This window comes from Tupaia chinensis, unplaced genomic scaffold (genome assembly GCF_000334495.1).
Source record: "Tupaia chinensis unplaced genomic scaffold, TupChi_1.0 Scaffold144346_1, whole genome shotgun sequence".
In the NCBI taxonomy this organism is placed as follows: domain Eukaryota; kingdom Metazoa; phylum Chordata; class Mammalia; order Scandentia; family Tupaiidae; genus Tupaia; species Tupaia belangeri.
In genome coordinates, this window is record NW_006204205.1 from 725743 (window position 1) to 738598 (window position 12856).

Genomic DNA, 12856 nt, shown 5'->3' on the forward strand with positions numbered 1-12856 from the left:
AGCCCCAGTGAGTAACTTTGACCCATCCAAAGTTCTTTCTAACAGTGAAATAGACCACAGGCTTAGCCTGACATTTGTCCAAGCCTAAATTTTCGCTTAGGCTGTTTTGAACACTGATACTGATGCCTGCTTTCTAAGCATGAAATAATGTTCTTGTTCTCATGGGAGTAACACATGTTTATGCTTGGGGGCAAATAAGCCAATTGCTTTATGATTAACCCTGAAGTTAAGCCTCAAAAGCAAGAGTCTTACATTAAGAGTGTTGACAATATGGTTGAAAATGGGCCTGTTTCTTGTTAAAAAGTACACGTGTGTCTACATGAACATGTGCATACATATGTGTGTGTAGGAGTCAAGTCCTGACCGGGTTGATTGCCTGCAACCTAGGGTTTACTTTTTTAAGTTTGGGAAATGCATTCAGTATATTTTTAACTTGCAAATTTCACTTTTAATGTAATATTTAATAATAAAGATTTTAAAGTAAACACTCTTCCTAAGATAAAAACACCTTTAATTGTAAATCAGCCTGTTAAGAAATAGTTTACATTTTAGAAAGGAGTTAGTAGTCTTCATTAATACAGTACTGATTTTATTTCACCTCCCCAATTTCCCAGTTTTCACCAAAGAGCAGATAGAAAACGAGAACCTTAACTAGTCCAGCCCCTAGCGTTTGTTTCCATCCCTCACGCTTTAGAATGGGCTGAGAGGGAAGGCGAGGCCGGGGATACTGGGGCAGAAGTGTATTGGATCCAGCTGGTTTGGGCTCCAGCTTTCCTTCAGGTGGCCCTGTACTGGGCTCACTCACCCGGGCTGTACCCACCTCCTGCGTGGAGTTGGGCCTGAAGGCTCTGGGCCTGCTTTCTCAAGCACACGGCCTATTCAGCTGCCGTCCCTAAGGCATTGACAATTGCTCACATGCTCACCTTTATTAGCAACATGCAGCAGCAGGGGGAAAGCTCTGGAAGTGACGTTCCAATGTCTTCCACTGAAAGCTTGTGCTGCTTCTGAGGACAGATAAAGGCCAGAGGGCAGTAGCCGATGAGCAATAACAGGGGATTCCACCTCAAGGAGCCTAAGACAGTATCTCTCTAGAAGCTCAGCCTTCTCTTAAGACAGCTAGGAGCTCCTCATGCTTATTCCCATGCCCCAGGCTTCCTGTGGCAGGGCAGTTACAGGGCCAGCCCTGCCACGAGCCCTGGCTCTGTCTTATTTGTGGCAATGCCCAGGTGTTTGCCTTTTCCTTCCAGCTGCTTCCAGAGGTTAGTTTGCCCCCTGCAGAACAAATATGTGACTGAGGCAGGTTCTCTAAGATGAGACCTAGTCATTACAGGGTTAACCCGCAGAGAATTGGGGCTGGTGAATCCCGATCCACCTTGACCGACCCATACCAGAATTGTGCCAGATGCACCTAGAAGTTTCCAAAACAAATGGTGAATCTTAAGGGGAGTATTTTATCCTCTTCGGAGGAAAAGTACTTTAAAATGTGCAAAATTGAGGAATCAGAGCTTAAGGAAGAATCAGACCCCATCCATTCTGGCCAAACTTAAAGGATGATATTGTCACTGACTCCGATTGTAACTTGCTAGCTCACGTGAGCTATTGAGCTTGCGGTTCCTAGAGGTGTTTGTGCGATCTCATTTGGGAACTCGACTTTCACAGCAGGAGTGGGTTCCTTAGCCAGTCCCCTAATTCAAGAAAACACAGCACTCCCAACCTCCATTGGATAGAAGTATATTTTAAAATCCGGTCCCAAGACTGGATTTAATTAGATATCCTCCTTTTCGAGCTTTTATAGAATACAAGTTCATCCTTAAGCTCTGCTTCTGATATTGCCATCTTTTGCCTAAAATGATTCTGAATCATTAGTAAGAATTAATTAAGAAAATACTGTTTGGGGTCTGAGGCATTTTGAAAAATATTTGCATATGATGCCGAAGCTGCAAAATAGGACCTAAGCCTGGTAGTAATGCTGGTCTAAAGGTGGCCAAACATGAACACTTTCTCCTGGGCCTGTTGCCAAGAGGAGAGTTTGCTGTTTGATGGGAGCGTGGTATGCATCTTCTAAAAACCTCCTTATTTGGGGGTTCTCCCCAGAGACAGAGGAGAAAACCCAGGGCAGGCATTAGCTTTGGAAGCCAGCGCCAGCTGCTTTCTCACGCCAGTGAAAAGCATGCAAGACAGGCGTGTTTGCAGAGCACAGGCGGCCCCTGTCTCCTTCCCATCTCTGGCACGTCCAGGAACGCCCTGGGTCAGATCCAGATAAGGGGCAGAAAGGGCCAGAGTGGTAACCAGCTGATAGCAAATCCCTTTGAAATGTTCCTTTACTGACTCAGCCAAGGTTTAGTTCCTGTTTTGCAGCCTTCTGGAAATTTAGCTGGTCAGATCATTTGAAGTATGTAATCACCTGACATGCTAAGTGTCTGTGTGTGCCAGAGACACCAGGATGGCCATCTGACCCCACCCTGTCCTTGTCTAGGAAACACGCTGGAGAAGAAAGGTGGCAAGGAGTTTGTGGAAGCTGTTCTGGAACTCCGGAAAAAGAATGGGCCCTTGGAGGTAGCTGGAGGTGAGGCGGGGCAACCCAGTTTAGCCCGTGCAGTTTTGGGAAACCATTTTATGAGACAGCTTAAAATTCAGAGGCACATGGCAACGCAGGAGCATCCGCAGAACAGGCAAGGGGAGCCCGTTAGCTTTCCAGCTGAGACTTTGACCCCGTGCAGACTCAGGGAGTCTACGGCTCAAGAAAACCACCTCGGCAGTTCTCTTACCACCTAAAATAACTCCCATACGCATGTTTGGCGTAGACCTCCAGCTTTAAGGAACCGCAGAAACTGAGTTTGGCAAATCCCAGAGCTGAGAATTACAACAGGGATCCTGAGCCCTGTGTGAAACTGCAGGGGAGAGAGCAAATTAATACTCTTCTCTCAGTCATCTGTGTTTGCCGTGGGACACACGAATCTGCATTTCTTATTTGCCAGTTGTACCTTCCCCAGTGAGAGACAGAAGAAGATGACTCAGAACCTGATTGGGGGTTAAGGAATAGATCATTGTGAAGACCAGAAGGCAGAGTTCTTACTGCTGCCAGCCTGAACCACGGGTGGTCAGTAGGGCACCGGGCACGGGGTGTCCTGATGGCCTAGGGGTCTGAGCAGCAGGGTGAAGTCCAGCTTGCCCCACCAGCTGTGCGAGGACCTCTTCCTCACATCAGGCTCTGGTTTCTTAGGTGATCCTTGAGGCCCATGCTGTCTTTCAAATCCTGTTTCCGTTTTAAAAATGAATCTTCACTAACTGTGCCATCAGTAATTACTGTCCCATCCACACAAGGCCTCTGTCTCAAGGTCTGCCAGGCCTTACCCCATCCCTCAGTGACTGTAGGAGTCCATGCCCCCCAATCCTGGGCTAGTGTCAGGCCGTAGGGATAAGGGAGTGGGGCATTCTTTGATGGTCCATGCCTCTGGCCTCTGTCTGCCGCCAGGGCCATGAGATGCGGGCACTCATTCTTCAGTTCTTCCAGGCAGCGTGCAGCACTCACCCAGCCCCCGGCCACAGCCACCTCTTTTCAGGGCATTTCATGGACACGTAGAATGTGTTCTGAAACATGCTCTGGGAGGCATGGGTGGGCTCGTTGTCGTCCCCGGTAGTGCAGAGTTGGGGCCATGTCCTTACATCCGACAAGGGAGAGTCAGGTTGCCGTGGAGACATGTATCTGGAAGAGGCCTCCTCTTCCAGGAAAAGAGTTCCTGGAAAAAGTTCCATCTTAAATGGCAACCTAATTCTGCCAGTAAACAGGCTCAGTTACTCACACGGCAGGCTCCCAATAGCCAGAAGATGAGGGCAGCACGATGCTGGTCAGATGGTTTAGTTGCTCATTTATAGAGGCTGTTCTTCCAGTAGGTTTGTCCAGAACTGTGTCTGGGAGACTGAGAGATCAGTTATCAGCACATGAATCCACTTGAGAAGGGGTTGGAGACCCAAAAAAGGCCATTCGTTTGCAGCTGCAAACATCCCAACACACCTGGTCAGATTTGATGGGTAGGGAGGGCTCTACCTCTGGGAGCACCCTGCTGCCAGCAGAGAGAGGGCTCGCTGCCACCATGGCCAAAATTCCTGGTGGCAATGCAGCCAAATACCAACTTCCCAAGGGTAGGTTTTGGCTCAGGTGCCCTCCACTCACCTTGAGAAAGATGATTAAACCATGAGCAGTCCCCAGCTCGAACCTGCACTGGAACCAGAACGGGCAGGCAGCAGCCTTCCCCCTCAGACACAGGCTATGAGGGGGCCCGGGGCCATGCTGTGGGAGGAGGATGGGTCTGTGCCCAGCATGCTGGTGTGCGCACGGGCTTTGCAGAGAGTCAGAGCTCACTGTCTGTCTCCCCACCTCCAGCCGCTGTCAGTGCAGGCCACGGCCTGCCGGCCAAGTTTGTGATCCACTGTAATAGTCCAGTCTGGGGTGCCGACAAGTGTGAGGAGCTTCTGGAAAAGACGGTGAAAAACTGCTTGGCTTTGGCGGATGACAAGAAGCTGAAGTCCATCGCGTTTCCATCCATCGGCAGCGGCAGGTAAGGGCGCGTGCTTGTTCCATGTCCATTGTGAGCGTATTTCTCTGCATGTATGGCCCACGATTGTGAGGCTGAGTCCCAAAGCACAAAATGGGGAAGAATGCAAGCATTAAGCCATGGTGGGACACAGTCGGAGAGACAGAGCGAGTCATGAGATTCAAGGACAAGATAAACCTTAGTTGTGAAAGCAAATGCCGTCATAAGAGGAGCCCTCACTGTATCAGGCTTGCAACGTCGGTGCCTAAGAAAGTGAGTTTTGAAGGGCACTGAGAGGGTGCAGAGGACTGGGAAGGCGTGCAGAACGAGCCGGCCGCCGGGGCCCAGCTCTGCCTCTAAACCACAGCACTCTTTGGACGAAGCCCTGTCCCTCGCCTTCTCGTTCCTGAGCATCTCAGCTTGCTGTGCTCTCTGTCCTGTGCGCACGGTGATACTGGTGGCTTGCCGAGAAGGGCAGGGGACTGGTGGAACTGAGAGGAACTATGTGATAATGAAACAAGCCAGGCCCCCACACAAGCCCCTACCCCTGCTACGTTCCCAGGTAAACTCCCCAAGGCCTTCCAGGGCGGCACACATGTCCCTGAGACAGGCAGACAACCGAGGGCACACTGGAGGAGTCCTTTAATAGCTGAGGCCGTAGGCAGCAGCTGACCTCACCACCCACCTCCTGGTGCTCGCCGAGGGCTGGCGATAGCCCCCCAAGTCCCTGCCTGTCAGAACAGCCCTGCACACTGGTGTATGAGCCAGGCTCTGGACAGCCGTGGGGCCCCTGGACCACTGAGTGCACCCCTCAGTCCTCTGCACTGCCCAAGGGGGCTCTCTCCTCAGGCCTACTGACCGATGGGGGCTGGCGCCCTGAAACAAACACACCCCGGTGTCTAGGCTGAGGGCGCTCCAGACAGAAAGCCAGTGAGAGCTGTGGTCGTGCCCTCCCTCACACCCCACTGCATGCACATTTCTCATGCTTCCTGAGCTCAGCTCCACTGCCCAAGCACAGGGACGACAAGATGGGCCCAGAGGAGGGCTGACTGATGTGCATGGTCTGGATTACCATCTTTATTTTCAGGTCCCATACGTCTTCAGTCTATCCTCTCTGGCTGAGAGCCAGTGTGGACCATCAGTGTGAAAGTCAGCACTACGTAAATGCATCGTGAAAGCAAAAATTAACAGTATCAAAAAGCGCAGTTGGCTCGGACCGCACTGGGCAAAGCAGCATCCTTCACAGGGTGCTCAGTGAGCTCCCAGCAGACCAAACTGTCCCTGGAACGTTGGAGATGGTCCTGGTGCCGGGGCCAGTCCTAAAGCAGATTCAAGACCATAGTTTTATGAAGTGCTTTTGGAGCAGAGCTTAAGGAGCTGAACTTCCTGCTTCTCTGCTCTTCTTATGTCCCCTCCTCCCAGAGAAGGTCTTTTCTTTGGCACTGTGCTTCATAGCCTCTGTCCCTGGCCTGCCTTATCAGTAAATGAGGCTGTGGGGACTGCCCTTCCTCATGCCTGGTTCCGAGGCTCAGTTAATTAGTGCTTCGGATGCACTTTGATCTCCTCTGATGAAAGGTGCTTCTGAAGAGAGGCAATGGGAGACTTTATTGGAGGTAATAATTTCACCCTCTTTCATATGGCTATTGGGAAACTTTTAATTGAAGCATAAAAGTAATTCCCATAAAAAAGGGCATCTGTTATTACAAACTTATTTATATTTTTCATGGAGTAAAAAGTTTTTAAAAATAATCAGTTGAAGGTTTGTACGAGGCAGAATGCCAGAGGCAGCACATGTGCGCAGCGACCCGGGCGCATCTGTCAGGCAGACCTCACCCCACAGAGCCGCGCAGGCACGGATTACCCAGAGCCAGCCAGTCAATCACAGTGGGTTTTAGGACGGGAAATAAAACAGCTTGTTTGTGGCATCCAGTGTCTCCAGCATGAAAGTCATGTTGGAATTAAAACAATATAAATGCAAACACGTTGGTAAAGAGATGGGGGAGATGGGATCACTTTTCCCTAGCTGAGGCATCCCCAGCATCTTGGGCAGGATAGACGCAGCCCCACCTGGGTGATGGTTCTCTGCCTCCACTGTCAGCCCGGCTGGGGGCAGTCAGCCCCCGCATGGAACCCTGGCCCGGGAAGCCACCTCTAGCATCTGGACATCCTGTCCTCAGCCATACTGGCCACGGTATTTATGGGCATTCCCACTCCCTCGGCTCTGTTTGACATTAGGAGCGACCCCTCTCCAGAGGAGCAGTCAAGGGAATGGCTAGTTTGAGACTTTGATTAAACTTTCCTTAGATTTACGAGCTTAAAAGGAAAGCTAGTTTTCCCCTAAGCTACCATTTATGGGTACTTACTGAACCCCAGGCACTGTGCTAAACCCTTTATCGGTTATCTCCCAGCAGCCCTAAGAGGTGAGTGCTATAATTAATTCCATTCCAAGGCAAAGAAACCAAAGCTGAGCAGGGTTAGTAACTCACCTGAGGTCACACAGCCTACACTGGCACCAGAAGCAGGCCTTTGGTCAAAGCTTACAACTGAGGCCCTCCTTTTGGTCAGACCCATGTGTGGCCCCCTGCCGATGTACTCTCTCTATGCCTGGATTGTAGGCAACCTGAGAACACCACCCCGGAATTCCCGACCTGCCTGGGTAGAGCTGTCAGCCCTTCCACCCCTAGGCATTGGCCTTAGGAAAACTAAGAGGAGAGCAAGAACTTTAGAGGCCCATGAGGTGGGGAGAATTAATCATTAACCCTCAGCAGGGGAGTCCTGGAGTGAGAGGAAGGAGAGGCCCTTCAGGAGCTTCCTGCCCTCTGCTTCCTGCCCTCTGCTCCCTAGCTGCACCGGATGGTGGTGGACCCTTCACTGCTCCCAGTTCAGGGTCCTGGTGGCTTGGTCTGTACCTCTGGATCCGATGGATCCAGTGACCTCAGCTGCGGCAGTTTCAATCAGTCAGTGAGGGGCTTCTGCTCTGTGTGGTACCTGGTCTCACCTGCAAGGGAGACAGTGCAGCTGCAGGGCAGAATGACTGTCACAGAGGCAGTACTGGGTGGGGAGGAGGGCACAGCAACTTGGCCCAGCAGGGGTGGCCGTTCGGAGGGACCAGTGAGGGAAACCAGCCCACCGAGAAGCCAAAGAGGAGAGAAGGAGGCTGGCAGGCAAGCAGCTCCCAGAAGGCAAGCGAGGCTGTGCAGAGCGCTTTGGTGTGGCCCTGCCATGCCGCTCCATGCCAGCAGTCACAGCCATGGCCCTCCAGGACTGGGCAGCACAGCTGGGACAGCAGCTCTCTGGGGGCCAAGGCAACATTGTCAGCACAGTGTAACCGCATGATAGCAGCAGTCCCCCAGTCCCAGCTGTCACAGAGCCGGAGGAGAGGCAGTGCTCCACTGTGTGAGCCTTTAGAAAGACCCCGGAGACCACTGACTCGACAGGCGACCACTCACCTGAGGCCCTTCTGTGCCACACCCTGGTGCTTAGTGGGCTCAGCCATGTCCTATGTGCTTTGATGACCTTTTTCACAGGATGGGAAAATGAGACTCCGAGACTTAAATTCTGTGTCTCTCCAGGAAGTCCTGAGCACTTACTGCCCCACTTCTCTGCCCCGGAGAGGGTAGGGCTACCCGGCCACTGCTGCCTCAGAGGCCACACTGGCCCTGGCCTGCCCAGGCCACTTCCAGGCCCACAGCCTGCTTTGAGGTGCAGGCCCGTGTGGAAAGCACCCTGCCAGAGGATCTGCTCACAGGCGTCGTGCTGACAGTCATTTCTTACCGCGGCAACCTCAGGCCCCACCTGAAAGCATGAGGAAAGCACTTACGTTCTCCTTCCTTCCTGGCAGCCTGCATAGCCCACGGTGACCACAGTCCCATGCCCGGGTTTCTTCTTAGGCTGTGGCTTCCCAGCACAGAGGGATGGGTTTGTCAGCAGTGGTTTTTCTAGCAATGAATCCAGATTCATGTTTGTACCACCTTGATTCACTACCACCTCGAAGGACAGGCAGGCCCCCTCTGGCAGAAGAACAGCCTACTCTGCTAACAGAAGGCCAGGAGAGGGTACTGTGGGTCTAACGCTTTGGGCTCCCTGCAAGCTCAGATCATGAAGTCCACACTGGCTACATGTAACATGGTTCTCGGAGTGCTCTCCAGACCTGCTGGGTCAGAAACTCTGGGGGAACCCCTCAGTCCCTGTTTGGACAGCCCCCCCACCACCGTGATTCTAATGCAGGCTGATACCTGGAACAGCAAAGAACCTCCCCAACCCCCAACACACCCTTTTTTAAGGTTTTAAGGCAGAGAAATGGAAAGCTACAGCGGGGGTCGGATGAAGGTGGCAAGGGAGAGGTTGTGTCAGAAAGTGCTCTGCACAGACAGGAGGAACTTGCACACCCCTGGCGCTCCAGGAGACCTTCAGGGCTTCCCAGTCAGCAGGGGTGTGCCAGGGCCCCGCACTGTGCTTCTGTAACACACCACCTCTCTCCCGGCTGGACTGGGCATGGCTCCATGTCGGAGACACAGCGGCCTGGGAGGACCAGCCTGGGGTAAGTCCTGTCTCAGCGCTCAGTCAGTGCACACCGTGTCCATAGCACACCACATCTCACCCGGCTTGGCTAGACAGACAGCAGGAGATGGGCTGTGACCATCAGGACGAGACGGGCTGAAGTTCAAGCCAGATCCATAGGCCCTTGCCACAGCCCGCTCACCTGTGTGGGTGCGAGACTGAGATGGAGGGAGCTGGCCAGGCCTGGTCTTGGGCTTCACATGCAGAGGCAGTCCTCACAGCTCCTCGGCCATCATGTCCCCAGGTCACGCCCACAGACTCAGCCTTGCCTGCTCCAGAAGCCCTAGGAGTTCCCCGGCTGGAGTGCTGGTTGCACTAGAACATGGAGTCCAGCTGGAAGCAGCCTGTGCTGCTGGAAATATAGCCGCCCTTCCCATGGACGGTTGGCTTTACCTCTAACGCAGTTCCCAAGCCGGAGAACCTGTGCTCTGTGCTCTTTGACACCTGCAAAGCAGTCAAGGCAGCTGCACCAGGTGCAGTCGGCCCAGCTCTCCCAGGCTGAGCAAAGCCCTTCCTCCCGCACCGTCACCACCACCCCCCAGCCTGGCTCATCGCTGCTCTAGAGCCACTGTGGTCTCCCTGGTTGCAAGGGAGGGGGTTATGTCTCTGAAGCTCTGAACCATCTGGCTGCAGCTCCGCAGGTGTGCCGTGGGGCGGAGGAGCCACCTGTGTGTGAAGGAAACCCACACTGGTTCACACTCTTGCCAGCTGCCTACAGGCTCCTGCACACAGCCTGGGGACATGCCCGGGGGTGTTCCCAGCCAGGCCCCCCAAATAAGCTCCATTCCTGAAACATCCAGAGTGACGAGGGGTCAAGCTAGGTTACACCAGGTGTGATTAAAAGCAGGTCACAAGAACAATTTCCTACTGTGGCTTGGAGATGCACTGAGCGGCCAACAGTGGAATCTCTCAGCTCTCCAAGAGATCTGCCAGGTGGTTCGAAACTCAAAGGCCCACAGGGAGTGAGGCTAGGCGTGTTGGAAGAAATTCTCACCTTCGGCATTTGAAAACCTCTCTACCTGGCAGCAGGTGCCCTGCCTGAAAGAGAGTCCCAACCAGACGGGCAGGGTGGCCCAGCACTTGAGATACCGGCACGGCCACAGGACCACCGCAGCCCATAGGCCTGCCAATGAGAAAAGCAACCCCCACGAACACCAGCTCCAAGCTCTTGCCCTCAGCATCCTCGGCTGTAATGTGGGGTCTGTGGGGACTTGAACCCAGGGCTGCCGGCTCTAGGCTGAGATTATTTCCACCAGACCAGGAAAGCCATATTACCAACACCCCTTCCCAGTCTCTGGGTTCCACACGTGCAGTGCTGACCAGGACAGCCTCAGGCACACAGCCGTGAGTGCCAGCCTTTCCAGCCTGGAATTCAGATTCTTTAGTTCTGAGCCCCTAAAATGTACCAAAGATTACTACATGACATTCTCTGTTAACGGAGACTCTGAATTCAAGTACATTGGGCTTGGAAACTTGGGTAACACCCTGAGTGGAGGAGCCAGTTCTGCCCAAAGTTCCTCCCCTGCACCCACAGCTCCTTGACACCCTGGCCTTTGACGGGGGCCTGAGGGATGGCACAAGCTGGCGTGGGCTGGGGGTGAATTCCTGGCCAGCAGACCCTGTACCCTTGAAGTCTAATGGGCATAACCCTTCTGCGTGAGTGGACGGAGGTCAGTGCCTTCCTGGACAACCACTGGCCATCCCCTGTGGTTGGAGACCCACACCCACTGCGAGTATGAAGAGCCTGGCCTGTGGCCAGCACGAAAGGGAGGGAGAGTGGTATGCAGGGGCACGTACTGTCCTTGGAGGGCTCAGTGCGTGCCACAGAACACTGTCCCATCCATTTTTTGGTTACCTGAGAACTTTCGGATGCCTTCTATGATGGCATGGAGCAAACCCTCCTGGGGTCTCAGGTCTCAGTGGTGGCCTGGCCCCTCGAGGCCTCAGGGTTCTCTCACATCGGTGTCTGAGCAGCCTTGGGGCTCAGTGACCACCTGACCCACGTGGGGCGAGCTGCAGCAGTCCCCCTTCTGTAAGGTGCCCTGGGGGAGGGACAGTGGTGCCCCCGTCACTGTGGCCTCCCTGGTTGCTGAGCGCCTGTCCTCTCCCACAGGAACGGGTTTCCGAAGCAGACGGCAGCTCAGCTCATTCTGAAGGCTATCTCCAGTTACTTCGTGTCCACAATGTCCTCTTCCATCAAAACCGTGTACTTCGTGCTCTTCGACAGCGAGAGTATAGGCATCTACGTGCAGGAAATGGCCAAGCTGGACGCCAACTAGGCCGAGGAGCGACTGAACCAGCCCCGCCACCTCCCCCGCCTCCAGTATGAAAAAGGAAAAAAAGAGAGAAAAAAAAAAAAAAAAAAGCCCTTCACTCCTCCAGGGAGGCGGAAACCCTTTCGTTTTTCCATTTTGCTCATCTAGGGAAAATAAGGTTTTGGTTTCCATTTTAATTGTTTTTGACCTTCTAAAATGTTTTACGTTAGCACTGATAGTTGGCATTACTGTTGTTAAGCACTGTGTTCCAGACCGTGTCGGACTTAGTGTAACCTAGGAGATTTTATAGTTTTATTTTAATGAAATCCTGATTGACGCAGAGCAGTGGGAAGAGCAGTGTCTTTTACATGTCTCAGAAGCCAGGAAGCCCCGTTTGTAACCGTGTGTCGTGGTGCTTGATTGTACACCCAGTGGCGTTCTTTTTACTATAATGTTCCTTTCTTTCCCCGCCCCAGAAGAAAAATCATGAATTTGCAACAGATCTAATTTTTGTTTACTTTTTGTCTTAATAATGGATTTGAAAATGAAAGATTTAAAAGGCAGAACAGAATCTGTTGTCCTTAATTATATTTGCAATTTGGAATTTGTGTGAATTGATTTAGTAAAATGTTAAAATGTTGTTGCGACTGGTGTATTTCAAGTTATTGTGTCTGTGAGCCACGAGGCCTAGTCACAGGAAACTGGGACGCGCATCCCTCAAGGCCCCACAGTGGCCACTGGAGCCTGGTGGCTGGGGGCCGTCGATGGACACCCAGTGGCTTGTAGAGAGAATTTGCATCCAGTGTCTCCTTTCAGCTGTGTGACGCTTGGGCAGGAGTGTTCGACCCATTTCACAGAGGAGGGGGGACTGGACCCAGAGCCAAACAGGAGGCACACAGCAGGCTGGTCCAGAACTCCAGGCTTCAGACTCTGAGCCCAGCTCTCCCTGTCATCCGACCCTCCTGACAGACTCCCTGGCTCATGGCTGGGCCTGGGTCCCTGGACCACTTGCTGGATAGAGCTGCAGAGGCCTTGTGCCCTCTGCCGGGGCTGTGTTGGGCCTGTCTGCCCCGCAGGACAGAACCGCTGGCGCGGGGTACCATGAGTTTTCCAAAGGCAAGCTGCCACCACCGAGGCAGCTGGGATGCACTGCCAGCCTCCCCACGCCTTCCACAGCTCAGGCTGCACGGGGATGCCAGCTGTTTAGAAAGACCCCAGCCGAACCAGAGGAGCTATGTCAGCAAGACACGGACACTGTGCTTCAAAGGTGGCTTATGCCTCCATCTAACTATGCCTAAGGTGCACAGAAGACGCCTTCCATCTCTGACGGGAGAAGTGCCTATCTATAAGGCCGACTTCAGCCAGGAAGACCCACACGGGACACTGCCCCTCGTGGCTGAGTGGAAGGGTCCTGTTCCCTTTCTAATGAAATCAAAGCAGCGGTCTCAGACAACCACACAATCTTTTCATTGGAAAGGCAACTATTTCTAACTCAAACCTGAAACG

General features: G+C 53.0%; 1 protein-coding gene across 4 annotated transcripts in view; it reads left to right on the plus strand.

The window, feature by feature from the left end:
- MACROH2A1 (macroH2A.1 histone) overlaps nt 1–11990 on the plus strand; it is a 65112-nt gene extending 53122 nt beyond the window's left edge. For all 4 annotated transcript variants that reach the window (XM_006166839.2, XM_006166841.2, XM_006166840.2 and 1 more), the window contains exons 6-8: nt 2477–2566; nt 4385–4559; nt 11209–11990. In XM_006166839.2, the coding sequence (XP_006166901.1) occupies nt 2477–2566; nt 4385–4559; nt 11209–11374 (431 nt within the window). In that variant the 3' untranslated portion in view covers nt 11375–11990. The remainder of the gene's footprint in view (nt 1–2476; nt 2567–4384; nt 4560–11208) is intronic.
- The last annotated feature ends 866 nt before the right edge of the window (nt 11991–12856 follow it).